Source organism: Ictidomys tridecemlineatus, chromosome 6, assembly GCF_052094955.1.
Source record: "Ictidomys tridecemlineatus isolate mIctTri1 chromosome 6, mIctTri1.hap1, whole genome shotgun sequence".
In the NCBI taxonomy this organism is placed as follows: domain Eukaryota; kingdom Metazoa; phylum Chordata; class Mammalia; order Rodentia; family Sciuridae; genus Ictidomys; species Ictidomys tridecemlineatus.
The window spans coordinates 101,994,288-102,012,185 of NC_135482.1; the positions used below are offsets into that span (position 1 = coordinate 101,994,288).

Here is a 17,898-nt window from a genome sequence, read left to right on the forward strand (position 1 = left end):
TTCCAGAGTTCTGCACTATGGAGTCTACACAGCTCTGGTCATATTACAGTAGGCCTGATGATCAGGTGTTAGAAGAAGCCATCATTTGTGTTGAATTGTAACACTCAGGGAGCTCCACTGCCTCACCTGCATTAAATTTATAGAAATCCCTTAAAACCAGACTAAGAAGATAGTTGACACAGCCCAGAGAAGGATCTAGGGTGGTAATATCCTGAGTTTTAATATATATAATGTCTGAGCTAGGGACTTTATGGTCCTGAGGACTCAAGTGATAATTGGGTTCTCCTGAGCTTATGGTCCTCTCTAAAGACTCATGGCTCTTTTTCTTCTCCAGGCACCAGTTCGCCTCAGTTCCTGTCCCTGGCATCTTCTCCTTACCTGGGATCCTCTGCATGATCCTGGGAGCCCTTCTCTTTCTTGTTCTCATCATCCTGGTAACTCAGCTGCTCAGATGGAGAGCACAGCGCCAAGGTGGGACTTGGGAATTCTGTGACCTGAAAGTATGCATGAGAATATTGGGCCAATTTTTTAAGTACACATTTTAGTCTTGTTCTCCTTATATAAAACACTACCTCCTCTACCATGGATTGGAGACTTAAAAAGCATTCATCCTGGGTTAAAAAAGGGAGCCCTCAAATATGATGATTTTCCATGTGGGCAGTGCTAGTGGAGACTGGGTTTAAGATCCGGGGATGGACAGAAATCTAGTTCTATCCCATGGTCTGTTGGTAATAGAAAGACTTCTAGGAGCAATGTCTGAACTCATTCTGCTTTCCATAGTCTTATCCACTTTTGAAGATGCTGTTGATGAGGTCCTGTACCAGGAGATAGATTACCCCATAAATCCAGAGAAGGAGAGCCTGCTGAACAGCCCAGGTGTGTTCCATAGCCTCCTTTGTTTGCATGAGTTTGCTACCAGTGTGGGAATCTTCAATAAGCAAAAATCACATGACTAATCCAACCTCACGTGGCATATTTGGTAGCTTTCTATTACTGAAATAAAATGTCTGAGGGAATCAAATTATAAAGAAGAAAGTTTGATTTGGCTTCCATTTTCAGATATTTTACTGCTTTTGGCCAATGTAAGTCAGCCTATCATGCTGAGAGCATGTGGTGGAGCAAAGATCCTCACCTCACAGTGACCAGAATATTAAGAGAAAGAAGAAGAGATTAGCATCCCACAATACTTTTCAAGAGGATGCACCCAACAACTTCATTCCTCCCACTAGTTTTCACACCTTAAAGGTTCTACCTTTTCAAATACCACCAACCTGAGGACCAACCATTTAGAAAAAGAACTTTTAGGAATGTTCCTGGACAACTATAACAATTATCAGTATCCTTCTAAGGCAGGAGCTCTAAGCCTTCTATCTACAAGTATGAAGCTTCTAAATTTTTTCTGAACCATGCCATTGTACCTCCTACTGTGTTTATGATGTTTTCTCCCTACTAGGAACCATATCTGATGATGGCTCAGCAACTAAGCTACCCTATTACACAGGGGACAATGAGGAGAATGGAGACCCTGAACCTGCCCCAGGTAGTAGAGACAAGTCTTCCCCTGGATGGTGGGGGTGAGCAGGAGGTTATCATCTGAGAAGAACTTTCTATGATTAGGATGGGAAGGGTCTCTTCCTTCAGGTTCACAACTACTTTTTCTCTCCACCCACTCTGTCATACAGAAAGGGAAAGATGAAACTCTAATCTGTTGGTTTCCATAGATACTTCCATATGGTCACAGATACACCTCAAATATATTGTTATAAAATCCAAGGCCATAACTTTAAAAAGAACATTTGAACTTGATCACCTCACAAATTCTATGGTGAAAGAGAACATATGGATTTGATCTGAAATACGGGGATGTATGGATTATTTTGTGGTTTATGGAATACTAACACAAAATAAATGACCTTCATAATCACTAGAACACAAGGAGCTGGAGATGTTGCTCAAGCAGTAGCTCCTGGCCTCACATGCATGTGGCCCGGGTTCGATCTCAGCACCACATACAAACAAAGATGTTGTGTCTGCCAAGAGCTGAAAAATAAATATTAAAAAATTCTCTCTCTCTCTCTCTATAGAAAAAACTTACAATATAAGTTTTATTGATGTTTTTGGCATGACATGTTAATAAATTATTCTTGAAATTTATACATTGAAATATTTAGATGATTTACATGATCTAAGAATATGGACATCAAATGTATGCCTTTGGGAAAGCCTTGGAATATGGTACCTATATTTCTCAGCTATGAGAATCTCATAGAATCTCTTCATTAGAACAGACTGAAGACATCACCAAGACTAACAAATATCTTGCTCTTTCTCCTTATTCCCTGTTTTCAGAACCTGGAGGACAGCATGCAGTTGCCACAAGCAGTGGTTATGATGATGTTGAAGAGATATCTGTTCCTGAAATTCCTTCTTCCTTTGGAATTAGGGAGAAGAATTTTTTCTTAGAAGAGGGAGGTGGTGCCAGGTGTTCTCAGACAGGTAAGTGGATAACTATGTCTCCAGTGGTCTTGCATTATTATCATGGTAAAGATGGATTTGGACATATCAATGATCAGTTTTCCTTTACTACAAGATTCTAAGTAGCCTTGTAAACCAAGATGATGTCATCTCTTCCCTTTTTCTGTTTATTGAAGCTATTTTATTTCTTCTGAAAGGAGGTAAATATTGTGTCCTCTGTCTGCACACACTACTCTTGGGATCGATACATGTCTGTATGAACTGCAGAGACTTTGTGGCTTTGTTACACTCTTCACAAAGAAAACCAAGACCTCTGTTTGAACATCCAGTATTCTTGTCTTTAAACATGTGAGAAGTAATTTGGAGAGCATTTTAGTGTTTTTATTAGTGCAATATAATTATTCAATATAGTGGCATTAATTTTGATTATTCATAAATACATATGGCATAATTTGCTCCATCTAAATGTCTAATGCTTCCTCTTTCCCTTTTCCTTCCCCCTGATTACCTTCTCTTAATCAACAGGTCTGCTTTCTATGTATTTATTGTTTTTGTAGTGAGAACATTACATTCATACATAAAAGTAACATTCATTGTGATATATTCAAGCACACAGAGAGCATAAATGGAGAATTTCATTTCAAAGATCCTATCCATTTTCTCCCCATCATGCCTCCCCTCCACCCACTTCTAATCCATTGTTATTGCTTCTATTTTCCTAATATCTCTCTTTTTATTTCTTACTTCTATATACCTTCTGCATATGAGAGAAAACTTTAAAGTCTTATCATCCTGAGCTTATTTCACTTAGCATGATTTTCTCCAGTTCCACCTATTTACCAGCAAATGATATAATTTAATTTTTCTTTATGACTGAATAGAAGTATGTTATGTGTGTTTGTGGGTATTGTGTGTGTGTGTGTAATTTTTTTATTTATTCATTCATTTAGAGACACCTAAGCTGGTTCCATAACTAGGTCACTATAAACTCAGCTATTATAAACACTGATATACCTGGGTCACGGTTTTATGCTGATTTCAACTCTTTTGATAGATATAAGCAAGTGGAATAGCAGGGTCTTATGGTAGCTGCATTCCTACTCTTTTAAACAATCTTCATACTGCTTTCCAAAGTTGTCATACTAATTTGCCATCTCACCATGAATGTGTGTGTATTTCTTTATCCTCACCTCCTCATCAACATTTATTTATTGAATTCTTACATTTTTATCAGTGCATTATATTTCTTCATAATAGAAGTGTTCATTTTGAACTACTTATACACGCACAAAATAAAGTTTTCTCCATTTTAATTCCCCGTATTCCACTTTTTTCTTCTCCCTTCTTCTACTCTCCTTCCTCTACTTATCTCCTTTCTGTTAATTTATAGTTTTTTAATAAATTAGTTTTATATATCTACAATTATATATACATACACACAAATAATTTAACATGCTATATTTATCTTTAAAGTAATTTGGTCGATTTCATTCTACAGTTCCTTTTTTATATTTTTTTTCTTATTTTTTTCTCCCTTCGCATCAACCCCCTTACTCTCTTCCACTGATCTCTCTTTTTCTTTCATGAGTCATTTTTAATCCAGAATTCTACCCCTTTCTTTCCCTTCATGCCTTATTTTGCTCCAACTTCTGCATATAAGAGAGGAAATTCAATTTTTGACTTTCTGAATTTGGTATATTTCCCTTAGTATGATGTTCTCCAGTTCCAGCCATTTATATGCAAATACCATAATTTAATTCTCCTTTATGGCTGAGTAAAATTTTCCCACATTCTCTATATGCATTCATCAGCTGAGGGGCACCCAGGCGGTTTCCATAACTTGGCTATTGTAAATTGTGCTTCCCTCAACACTGATATGTCAATATACTCCAGTATGCTTAGTTTAATTCCTTGGATAAAACCAAGGAGTATCATAGTCATAAAGTTGTTTTACTCCTAGTCTTTTGAGAACTTTTTATACTGTTTTCCAAAGTGACTACTAATTTGCAGTGCCGCCCAAAATGAATGAGTACTTTTCTCCACATCCACTCCAGCATTTATTATTATGTATATTCTTGATGATTGCCATTCTAACAGGGACAAGATGACATAAAAATTTAGTTTTGATCTGCATTCCCTTGATTTGTATAGATGTTAAGCAGCTTTTCATATATTTCTTGGTCATTTGTATTACTTCTTTTGAAAAACACCTGTTTATCTTTACTGCCCATTTATTAATTAGATTAAGTGCTTCTTAGGTATTAACTTTTTGAGATGTTTATATAGTCTGAATATTAATCCTCTGTCAAAAGAATAGCTGGCAAATATTTTCTTCCATTTTATAGGCTCTCTATTCATTCTCTTATTTCCTTTGCTGTGCAGAAATATTTTAAGTGATACCATCCCACTTGTTGATTCTTAGTTTTATTTCTTGAACTTTCAGGATCTTGATAAGGAGCCTATGCCAATATGTTGGAATAGTAACCCTATATTCTTCTGTCAATCACAAAGTTTCTGGCCTAATTCCTAGGTCTTTGATTCATTTTAGTTGACCTTTGTACAGGTTGAGAGATATGGAACTAGATTCATCCTTCTACATACAAATATCCAGTTTTCCAAGATTCATTTTTTAAAAGAAAGGCTCTTTTCTCCAATGTAAGGCTTTTGTTCCTTTGTCAAGTATCAGATGAAAATATCTATTTGAGCTTATTCTGTGTTTTTTTTATTCCATTGCATTAGTCTTCGTGTCTGTTTTGATGCCAGTACCATGCTGTTTTTGATAGTACAGCTCTCTCCTTAGCTAAAATAACCAAAAGTGAGAGAAGACCCAAATAAACAAAATTAGAGATGAAAAAACATTTCAAAAGTCCAGAGGCTCATTAGGAACTATTTTGAAAATTTGCACTAAAACTATAAAATCTAGAAGATATTAACCAATTACTAGGTAGAAATCAAAGCAGCAAAATATAGAAAACACAAAGGGACTATATCAAGCAATGATACTGAAGCAGCAATTAGAAGTCCTCCAACAAAAAGAAGTCCTATCAAACTATTAAGAAAGAAATTTTACCCATCTTTCTCAAATTATTCAATGAAATATAAAAGTAGGAAACACTTCCAAATTTATTCTATACAGCCAGTATTATTCTTATACCAAAGCAATACAAAGACCCATCAAAGAAGGAAAACTACAGACCAATGTCCCTGAATAAAGCAGACACAAAAATTTTCAATAAAATATTATCAAAGCACATTCAAAGACACTTTAACAAGATAGTATAAAATGAAAAGTGGGTTTCATGTGAGTGGGATGCAAGGGTAGTTCAACATATGCAAATCAATAAGTTTAATTCACCAAAAAAATACATCTAGGGATAAAAATTACATGATCACTTTAGTAGATAAAGAAAAAACAGTTGATAAATTTTAGCTCCAATTCATGTTAAAACTTCTGAAGAAATTAGGGATAGAAAGAAGTTACCTCAACATTTAAAGGCTATGTATAGCAAATGCAAAGCCAAATTCCTATTGAATGAAGAAAAACTAAAAATATTTTCTCTGAAATCAGAAACAAGAAAAGTATATCCACTCTCACCATTCCTAGTCAATACAGTTATTTAAACTAAAGGCAGAGCAATCAGACAAGAGAAGAAATTAAAGAGATACAAATATGAAGAGGCCAAATTATCTGTTTCCTGTAGAAAGGATCCTGTATGTAGTATACTCAAACATCACCATCAGAAGAATTCTAAAACTTATGTACAAATTGAGGAAAGTAGAATACAAAATCAGCATTCAAAAATCAATACCTTTTCCGGCTGAGGTTGTGCCTCAGCAGTAGAGCACTTGCATAGCCCATTCAAGGCCCAGGTTTCAATCTCAGGATCACATAAAAATAAACAAATAAAATGAAGATATTGTGTCCAACCACAACTAAAAAAATGAAATATTTTATAAAAATCAATACCTTTTCAATATTCCAATAATGAATCTGCTGAGACTAAAATCAGGAAAACTATTCAGTTCACAATAACCTAAAACAAGGCAATGATTATTATTTATCTTGAATCTTATCTTTCTAACTGGGGTGAGATAAAACCTCACTTTTATTTCATTTCCTTTATTGTTAAGAATTTTGAACAGTTTTTTCATATATTTCTTGGCCATTTTCATGTCATCTTCTGAGAAGTATCTGTTTAGATCACTTGCCCATTGACTGACTGGGTTATTTGAGTTATTTTGATGTTTACATATTCTGGATATGAATCCTCTGTCAGAAGAATAAGTGGCAAGAATTTCTCCCATTCTTCAGGTTCTGTTTTCAACATCTTGTTTCCTTTGCTGTTTGAAGTTTTTAAATTTGAAGCTGCCCCAATTGAGTCTTGGTTTTATTTCTTGAGCTTTGGGAGTTTTATTAAACACTGTTTGTGCCTGTGTATTGGAGAGTTGGCCCTATGTTTTCTTCTAGCAATTGTAAAGATTCTTGTCTAATTACTAGACCTCTGATCCATTTTAGTTGATGTTTATGCAGGGTGAAGCAGAGGGAGCTGCTTTCATTCTTCTACATATGGATACCTTGTTTTCCTAGTGTTTTCCCATTTGTTAAAAAGTCTATTTAGTCAGTTTTTTTACCTTATATCAATGTTTTATTTTTATTTTTTTTACAATGATATTGAAATTTCATACATTTGAATCAAATGGGGTATAATTTCTCATTTTTCTGATTGTACAGGTTGCAGAATCCCATTGGTCATACAGTCACATAAATACATACAGCAATAATAATGTCTATTTTATTCTGCTGCCTTTCCTTTAGTCAGCTTTTTCACTTCTTTGACTAAAAGACCCAACCAGCACAATTGTAGAAGAGAAAAGATTTATGCAGGGATTCAAGATCTCAAAGGTGTCTATTTATAAATAGTAGGCTCCATTCATTGAAGCTCAAGGTGTGGCTGAACGTCATGGTGGAAGAGTGTGGCAGAAGGAAGCAGCCTGCATGGTGATCAGGAAGAAGAGACAGACTCCACTCTCCAGAAGACAATATATACCCAAGGCCATGCTTTCAGGGACCCACCCCCTCAACCCACAACCCGCCAGCCTTCAGTTAACAGGCATTTAATTCTCATCAGGGGAATAATGCAAAAATTGAATTAAGGCTCTTACAATCCAATTGTTTCTCCTCTTGCATTTTCTCACACAGGAGCTTTTGGAATACACATCACATCCAAACCATAACATTCATTTTTTTCTCCAATGTATGTTTTTACTGTTTGTGTCAAGCATCAGATGACTATATCTCTGTGGGTTTATCTCTGTGACTTTCAGTCCAGTGACTTTTATCCAGTGACTTTCCTGTTGGTTTTCATAAAAATGCCATTTTATTTTTGTTAGTGGAGCTCTGCAGCACTATTTGAGCATGGGAATTTTGTTGCCCCAGCCTTGTTCCTCTTTCTCAGGATTCCTTTGGCTACTCTGAATCTTTTATTCTTCCATATGAATTTTAGGACTGACTTTTTCAGTTCTGTGAAAAAAGTCATTGATATTTTGATTGGGACTGATTGAAACTATAGATTGCTTTTGGTTGTATAATCATTTTATCAATATTAAATCTGCTTATTGAAGAACAACAGGTGCCTTTCCATCTTCTATAGTCTTCTTTAAAACTCTTTCTTCAATGTTCTATAGTTTTATTTTAGAGGTCTTTCAACTTTTTAGCTAGGTTTATTTTCATGTTTTTTTTGGTTGTTGTTATTGTTCATTTCTTTGTTTCAGGTTATTTTCAATGGAATATTTTCCTTCATTTTTTTGGTTGGTTTTACTATTGGCATATAGAAGAACTTTTAATTTTCATATGTTGATCCTGTATCCTTCTACTTTGCTGTATTTATTAATCCACACTAAAACTCTTCTGAAAGAGATTGTATGTATAGAATCATGCATCTGCAAATAGAGATAATTTGATTTTTTTCTCATTATATCCATTCAATTTCCTCCTCCTAATTGATATACCTAATATTACAAGAATTATAAGATAAGAGTGAGATAATTTTCTTCTATCCCTAGTGTCATCAGAGATTTTTAACATGAATGGATGCTAAATTTTGTTGATGAATTATTTTCTGCATCTATTGAATTGATTATATAACTTATGTTCTGAATTCTATTTATGTGATGGAATCCATTTATTGATTCACATGTGCTGAACCAACCTTGCATTGATAAAAATTTATTTTTAATGAAGCACATAACCAATTATTTTCATTAACATTTCCCACTTTAATCCATAAGATACAATAGCCTTAAGTAAAGATATTGAAATTTCCCATGCTAGAAGGAATAATTCTCTTATTGTTTGAAATAACATATAGTGTCATATTTTAGAAGGGAGCTTTCCACTTTTGCCTGCCCATGTGGTCTGTGGGAAAAGGAAACTATTGAATTTAGTTAATCTGCCCTTCTTTGGCATCTGGACCCCAGTTGTTGTCATGAATACTGTGAAAGAAAGTGTGGAATTTTATTGAGGTATGGAGGAATTGTGAGAGGTCATCTTCTACCTGGAGTGCTTAAGGAATCAGACCAGCCTGGTGTGCAAGAGAGCACTTGCATCTCTTTTCCACTCCTCACCATTTTTAACTCATTCTCCTTCTAATTGTTCAAATCAAGACATTTGCATAGGACATAGTCATTGTGATATAACTCTATTAACCCTTCCAGAAAAGTACTGGTTCCCCATAGATATTTTCTAGCCACTCTACCAGTCTTTTCATTTTGCAAGAGGACTCTGGACTGTCATATTTGTCACCACTAAAATCAGGATTCTCTTACTGTTCCAGGCATCTCTCCTCAGTCTCTCAAAGAAGCTGACAATTCTAACATGGAAGAGACAGCATCCTTATTCATCCTGAGAAAAGAAGACCCTGGATATGATGATGTTGAGCCTAACACCTTGTAGTGGTTTTTTTGTTTTGTTTTGTATTTTGTTTAACCAAGTCTGCAGATAACTCCTTATAATATTGTTTCCTGATTAAAGAGAGTTCTGTCTTCTTCATTACTAGAAAGTTTCTACATCCATTACTGGAAAGTTTCTCATTACAATAAATACTCTGAGCCTCAAATATCAGTGTCATTCTCTTAATTTAAATGCATTCACACCCAGCAACCTCTGAAAATTCAGTGTTCAAACTGAATGGATCTCACATAGGATCCCCCACACTACACACTTGATCTTTTAGATGAACAGAAGTTTATTCTTCTCTTGAACAGTATAAAACTGTAATGCAGTCCTGAACTAAGAACTCGGTCTTAAGGAAATTAACTTAGTAAACCCCTATCTTAATATTCAAAAACATCCCATTCATGCTGACTAAAACCTACATTTAGTGATTGAGGAGTATAAGATGGATGGTAAATGGCTATGTTTATTTTAATTATTCATGATTTTTATAAAATATCAATAACTAGATTCTACTACTGCCTATTAGACTTTTACTCCAATGATTTCTTCTCCTTTCTTGTTATTCAACAACTCTCTAAGTCTCATGTTTCTCCATAAAATTACAATATTATTATTAAATACCATTGTTTTGTATCACTTTTTCTTATTTCTACTCTACTCCTTTCTCTGGTTGTCTTTGTTTAAACAGCCAATAATTCTAACCACCATAATTGCAAAATATTTCTAAGTCGCTGTATTTACTGTGAATTATTCCCATCACAGACCATCCTCACATATTTATTTGAGCTGGAAAGGACTGAGTAAGCAAGCCAAACTCTGAATTCTCTATGCTAGAGACTCATTGTCATCTATAGCAAATTTTCCAAAATTCAGGTATTTGCTTGCAAATAAATGAATGTTTCCACATCTCCATTCTAACTGAATAAGTTTAAACCAAGATTACATTTACTCATTTTTGTGATTTCTTTCTTTTTCTTAATGATTTTTTGTTTGTATTTTTAAAAATAATTTTGTAGTTTTAGATGGACATCATTGCTTTATTTTATTTATTTATTTTTATGTGGTAATAAGAATCAAACCCAGTGCCTCACACATGGTAGGCAAGTGCTCTGCCACTGAGCTACTGCCCCAGCCACTTCTGTTTTTATTAATGCATTATAGTTATGCATAATACTGTGATTTATCTTGACATATTCACTTTTGCTCTTAATAGAGTTTTCTGTATTATCATCCACAGTACTTCTAGTCTCCTTCCTCTCCTCCCTTCTCCTGATGCCCTGTCTCTACTATTCTCCCTTATATTTTGTTGTGTTCTTTCTTTCTCTCCTTTTCTTTCTTTCTTTCTTTCTTTCTTTCTTTCTTTCTTTCTTTCTTTCTTTCTTTCTTTCTTTCTTTCTTTCTTTCTTTCTTTCATTCTTTGTATAAGATTAAATTCACTCTCGTATATTCATATATGTACTTAGCATAATTTGGTCAATTTCATCCTGCAGTTCCTTACATTTCATGTGCCTCCAATGTTCCCCTCAATTCTCTTCCACTCCTCCACTGAACTTTCTTCTATTGTCATGGATCCCCCATTTTGAATTTTATTTCTCTCTAGTTTTACCGTATGAGAGAAAGCATTTGACCTTTGACTACCTGAATATTGTTTTATTTACTTCTATAACTTGAATATTTTATTTAAAAATAAAATGTATTTTCCTAACATAATATCAAGTTACTTTAAAAGTGGAATGTGATGATCATTATTATCCAAAGTACATTTATGAAGACATGAATTGGTGTGAACATACTTTTTATACTATCAGAGATATGAAAAATTGTGAGAGTAATATAATGTGTAATAAAAATTGTAATGCATTCCACTATAATATATAAATAAAAAATAAAATAAAATAATTCTTAAATTTATGAACCATATGTACAGCTATTCTTTTCAAAAACTTTCCATGCAATTCTGTAATTTAGAATTGGGAATCATTTAGCTATATTAGAAAGAGCAAAGGCCTTACTTTAGACTATGAAGTCTTCACACTTGGAGGTCTACCTTCATTGTTGGACCTCATTAGATATACACTTACAGCAATTTTAGGAAAGAGCAATAGCAACTCTCAGCAATAATAAACTATGTCTAAATACATCAGACTCTTTTTACAAATCTGTATTTTGTTTTATTTGGGGGTTGTTCTTTTTACTTTTATTCAAATAAACACAATACTTGTATATAGACTGATCATGTCCCCTTTCAAGCTAATGTACCTGGATTCTCACATGTGCAGTGCTGTGGTCAAACCATCACTATTCTATAGTTTGAAACAAGTATTTTGGACACAAAGCAAACAGCTGGTTTTATTTTTGGTCAAAAAAAAAGAAAGAAGAAAAAGAAAGCAAGCTGATAAAAAGCTCTGTGATGTCACTTGCCCACTTGAGGTTGATGGAAGCAAGGACAAGCATTTTTCTGTGGGGGGTGGGAGCAATAAACTAATGTATGTCTGGATAAAATGCAACTGTTCCTATCCATCTTTACTAGGGTGGGTACTTGAAAAATGAGACATTTCAGCGTGGTCTAGCGAGTTTGTTGGTTGCCATTGGATATGATTTCTTAAAAAAATTTAAACAATATGGAACAACACTGAAGTTAGTATTTGCCATTAGAGTTAGTAAGACCCACAATTACTAAAGTATTTTCTGATTTTCTAGACCTATAATTCAGAAATGAAGGATTCGGATAAATTTTATTCATTTTAAATTAGTCTTGCTTTCCCAGAAATTCAATCTTGAAAACTGAATAATATCTTTGTTAGTTTTAAATTGTTCTGATTAATATCAATTTTATTGAAGAAGCTGGTGTCCTTTTTCTGTGGCTTAGATTTTGATACTCCCACACATTAATTTAATTTCAATGAAGTTATGGGTTCAAGGACTGAGTGATAGTTTGACCTGCAAGAAACAAGTTTAGACAGTCATGTCACCCTTGTCTGAAGCCAGTTAGAATGAATGCAACCTGGGGTCCAATTAAAGTTAAAAGTTATAATTCTCATAGAAAAAAAGCAGCCAAAGACAGTGGCCTGAGACAAGTGGGCCTATGAAACTGCAAATTTGGGAGTATGGGGCATGTGCCAGGACATTGTCTGTGTGGATGGTGTATTATCAAAACCATGCTGGCCTGGCCCTGGCTAATTCTGGGTGTGTCACATTTACAGAATGGCTGTGGTTTCCAGAGAGAGCAGGGCTGGCACAACTAGCTGGCATGACTAGACTATACTTTCAATGAAGTCCCTGGAGGGACACAGGTAAGTTCCTCACCAATTTCCCATACTGCCCTCTTCTGATCCCCCTTCTCTTGTAAGATGTGATTTGGCTCAGCAGCAACTTAGGAGACTGAAAATAGTGAGTTGAGACTTGCTCCTGCCTCCTGTGACAGCCAAGGCTGGAAAAGCCATCTGGAAGCCCGACAAAGGACAAGCCCACTTTTTACAAGGAAAAACTCCCAGTCATAGCCCAGAGCAGTGGTGCATGCCTGAAATCCCAGTAGCTCAAATGTCTCCAGCAGAAGAAATGTGAGTGCAAAGCCAGCCTCAGCAAAAGCAACTCAGGCACACCCTGTCTCTAAATAAAATACAGAAAATGGCTGGGATGTGGCTTGGTGGTTAAGTGACCTTGGTTTCAATCCCTGGTACCAAAAAAATAAAATAAAACTTTCTAGTCACCTTACAGCCTATCCACTGAAGTAAAACTAAATGGCTTTGAAAAATAATACACTTTGAAACTCTGACACATTTATAAAAACAAAAACCAAGAAATTTCAAACAAAGTTTTTAGAAGTCCTTTAAAAATATGTCTATAAAAAACAGTTTAAGAACCTTTGTGACTTTCCAGTGGGATACGTACACTGTAAATTTTACTCCTAAAATTATCTATTTGGTAAAATCTCTAGGAAAACTTCTATCAAGAAAATAATTGTTTTAGAATTACTTTTTTTTCTGGAATGCCAAAAAAAATTAAGGTAAACACACATACTTAAAATGTTAACACAACAATATTAATCCAGTTGAATAAATAAAAGAAAGTGGCACCAACTTTATGGCAATTTTTCAAGACTGAGTTGTAGCTCAAGGATATTATAAAACAAATAATTTTCTCACATAAGAATGATCATTCTCAGCACAAGCCAACAGCATTCAAAGTAAAGTGCTATGAGAAAAAGTAACTCCACAAACTTCAGCTTATTCATAGATGAACAGAAATGTTATCTTGATATTTAGGCCTGACATATTTCTTTCCAACCAAGAACTGTGTCTTGGGACTGAAGCCAGAATCCAGATAGTTGTAGCATGTCCTCCTTCTTCTCCTCCACAGAACCTGGGCCCCAAGCAACCACTGTGCAGTTTACAATGACAGAGGGCCACTTGCTGGTAAGAAGGGTTTAGATCCTTATGGAGATTTGCAAAATTTTTGTAACTTGTCCCTCAGGACTGCATGAATGTGAAATACCCACAGAGAGGTTTCTACTTCATTGTACTTCCTTTAGAATATCTCTCCTACAAAAATGTGGTGGTTCATCATCCTTGAGTCTTTTCAAACCTCCAAACGTACAGTGAGTCCAGAAAGAAAATGTTGTACTAACCAATGCCTCCTCTGGAACTCTAGTTCTGGAGATGGTGAGTGTCAACAATGTCCAATGGGTTTCTGCTGCTGGGCTGTGTGGCCCAGCAGGTCCTGGGAAGGCATGATGTCTCCTCTTGCTCCAGGAGAGTTTTGGTCCTCTTTAAATCTGAGTCACTGTAGCTGAATCACCTCTTCAGATGGGTCACTGGACATCCTGCCTCTTACAAGGGAGTCAAACTCTTGCTCATTGGAAAGAATCATCCCGTTTCTCAAACTCTGCCACCACTGCAGTAGGGTTAAATGGGTCTGATGCTTTACTCTGGTGCTTCATTAACTTTTCATCCAGCCAAATTGTCATCATCTCAGACATGGTCTTTTCAATTTCAGCAGAGAGTTCAGGACCTTTCACCATGACCTTCATCATCACTGGTCTCTTTTTACACCAGTTGGACAATTTAGGGTTTGAGTTTCAGAAGTCATGACTCATAACTATGAAGTGGATGATGCTGGCAAATTAGATAATAGACTAATGTGGCAGTATGTACTTTGAGATCACAGCAATAGAAAATAATATGTGAGAGGAATCAGAAAGTGAGTAATTTCCTGAACACACAGTAGTTGTCTTCTAGGTTGTTTGTAATTGGGTCACTTGGCCTGCACAAATATAATTGCTTGGTCAGCAGTCATTTTGGTTGCAAAAACTAAATAACATGCTATTAAAACACCTGTGTGGCTGAGCCCTGGGTGACAATAAATGGCTACTTTTTCTTCCTGTATTGTCAGTGACCCAGGATGAGGAAACACCCTTAATGGCTTGCTCTTGCTCACTCCAGCAGGCTGGATTCTCACATTTGCATACTACACCCCATGGAACACTCAGGTGTCCAGGGATGACATGCCCGAACTTCCCCTCCCACTTTTGTGTACTTCAGGATTGGATATACTAGATTTCCTTTTATTCTTGCAGCAAACCCATTATTATTCACCAATATGGAATATGGTTGTTCATTTGGAAGCAAGACTTCTGCAGCCTTGGCTGTCCCTTTTGGAGCTTTGTTGTTGCTGTCAGGATCCGAAGCCCTTTGAGCCAGTGGTCTCACACATCATCCAGGGCCCAGAGGCTCAGGCTGACAGGAAGAGCTGGCTACCATGGAGGTGCTACCTCTGAGGGTCTACAGGAGACATCCCAGGACACTCTCTGCTGCTCAGGGTGGTAAGAGAAGTCCAGCCTAGTACATAGACAACGTCCTCCTTGGTAGGCCAAACTCCTGCAAATCTGTGTTTATACATGTCTCTGGAATGGCCCTCTGTACTCTCCAGTTCTTTTTTTATCTAGTGTGTCTACGTCAGGTTTCTCAGTAGGTAGAGTCAAGGGGCCAGTTGGTGTGCTGTCATCTCAAGCTCAGCTGTGGGGGAGGAACTACTGTGAGCTCTTCACCTTGTTCTTGGTGGTGTTCAGTTCCTCCTTTGTGGCCTCTCCATGAACTGACAGAATCACTGGCCTCAGTTGTGAAAGTTGGCTGGAAGTTTTGTGTTATCATCTTCTCAACATATAATTGTTGTAATCTTTAAGATGCAGACTATATTAGAAGATTCAAAGGGCAAGGGTTGAACAGTAGGAGAAGACATATACTTACCAGAGATTAGTTTTAATACTAGCTATAACCAACACTTAGCAAGTAAGCTTTAATGTTTTTATTTGCCTTTATACATCTCAGAATTTGGATTTTAAAAAATAAATCATGATTAGACTTAAATTAATTCAGGGAAAACATGATTTCAGCAGGGTCTCTTTTGATAGTTTTTATCCGACACTCATGCATCACACCTCTTTCTCTATAGCCTCTCTACTTTCTTTTTGGTAGAGCTAACAAAATTGTGCATCTCATGTTATATTAACAGAAGATATTCTTAAAGAACCTTCTTTCCTTTGATATATCCATGTTGGCTATGTTTTGGTTATACTTTTCCAATAGGTGTTTAAGAGCAAACTGGTCAAAAACTGATCTTGTTCCTATCTAATATTAAGGTCACCTGAGATTCCTCTAAGGTCCCTCTTGGGAATTTGTGAAAAGCCTTTTGTCTTCTTCTTGATTGGTTGTGCTGTCTGCCAGGAAGGGTCAGGGTCTTGCTGACCAAACCTGACTTCCCATGGTATCAAGTATCAGGCACATTTCTCTCTTCAATAATCCTCCTCTTTGCCTAAAGTTTACTGATTGACTTCCTGTTGTGCAGGATCTTCAAGATGGCCCAGATCAGGACATCAGGTGACTCACCAGCTTTGCACAACATTCAGTGGGGTTCTGTCATTCTCTGGACCCTGGATGACTTTAGAATGCAAGGGCCTATTTATTGGTGGCTCTTTCCTTACTCATTTTAATTCCACAGCTTTAGTTGCCAAGGTTTGGTTTAAAACATTGAGAAGGTCCTTCACCACTCTTGAAGTGGAAGTAATAGTATTATCTTTAATGTCTATAATTTTTACAGTTATCCCTTTCCATTAATTGGGGTCAATATTAGTATTGAGGGTCAGCATTATATTTTATCTACCCTGTAGGTAAGCTTTTATTATCTCAAATTAACCCAGGTTGTTTTGTTAGCAGAGGCAATTATGCAAAACACCAAAAGGCAATGGTAATGATATTGTACAAGGCAAGTAGAAAGCAAAATTATTACAAGCAAAGCAAATCCAGTTTGTATAATAATTTTGATAATCAGATGAAATACAAAAATTATCAGTTAAATTTGACTTGTCTGATGATTATTTTTATTATTATTTTAGGATATCAGTGTCCAAACTTTTAATCAGATTATCATGGTTTGGAAACCCAAGTCATTGGACACCCTTAACTATTTTTTTTCTTAAAGGTGATGGTCATAATGCTATTAGGATCACAGAAATATAAACCTGGAAAATTACTAATAATTTTAGTTTTGAGGACACCTATTTTGTAGTGTGTTTTCTTAAGCTTTTGCATTTTAGTAGGCACCAATATATATGAAGTAGATGTTTTAATAAGTAGAAGGAATACAGTCTAAAATAATGGTGAAGTATACTAGAGAAAACACCTAAACAAGTAACAGAATCCTTTATTATAATTATTAAGCATTATGTACTAGACATAGTTTAATGTGTTAATACTTTATATAAGACTGGCAAGACATTAGAATTGTTTACTCCATTACCAGCTCAGACATATGAGTAATGTGCTACACTATGATGTAGTTATGTCTCTAAGCAAGAGGAATGTTTCAGCTCCATTGTAATCTTATGGGACCACCATTAGATATGTCATCCAGTGTGGATCAAAACATCATGTGTTGCATGGCTGTGTAGACATAAGAATTTATTTCTCTTTTTTAAATTTATCATTTTAGGATTCATACTTCTCCATGTTATTATTCTTAAAATGTAAACTAATAGTTTCACACTATTACATTAAATGAATAAATTATAATTTTGAGAATAATTCCCTTTTTTCAGAATCGTTGAAAGTACTTCTTCATTTCACAACTATCAACTGAAAATATTGTACTGAACAAAATAGGCAAGCTCTCCTGGGACATAAATGCTAGGAGTTCTGAGAGGGACTAATAATAAACAAATGTCAGATGTTAATAAATACTGTAAAAAAAAAAAAAACAGGAAAAGGAATGTAGAGGACAACAGGATTGCTATTTTCCATAGAATGGTTAACAGAAATAAGGGGGCAATGAGTACATTGGCTCATAATGCTTTTTACTTTTTCAAATAATGTTGTCAAGAGAGTTCCCCAGTGATAAAAACTACAGTAAAGGAATGTGAATTTTTAGAAAGTTCTATCCATAAAAGGGCAGAAGAGGTAGGACTACAAAGGAGC

General features: G+C 35.5%; 1 protein-coding gene and 1 pseudogene across 1 annotated transcript in view; one reads left to right on the forward strand and one right to left on the reverse strand.

Annotated features, from left to right (window-relative positions):
* The window catches only part of LOC106145540 (antigen WC1.1), a 31,492-nt gene extending 22,065 nt beyond the window's left edge, over positions 1–9,427 (forward strand). The window contains exons 11-14 of the mRNA XM_078015880.1: positions 335–471; positions 781–876; positions 2,350–2,496; positions 9,309–9,427. Of these exons, the coding sequence (XP_077872006.1) occupies positions 335–471; positions 781–876; positions 2,350–2,496; positions 9,309–9,427 (499 nt within the window). The remainder of the gene's footprint in view (positions 1–334; positions 472–780; positions 877–2,349; positions 2,497–9,308) is intronic.
* Positions 9,428–13,856: 4,429 nt separating this feature from the next.
* Positions 13,857–15,579, reverse strand: LOC101967655 (protein tyrosine phosphatase domain-containing protein 1 pseudogene; annotated as a pseudogene).
* Between the last annotated feature and the right edge of the window lie 2,319 nt (positions 15,580–17,898).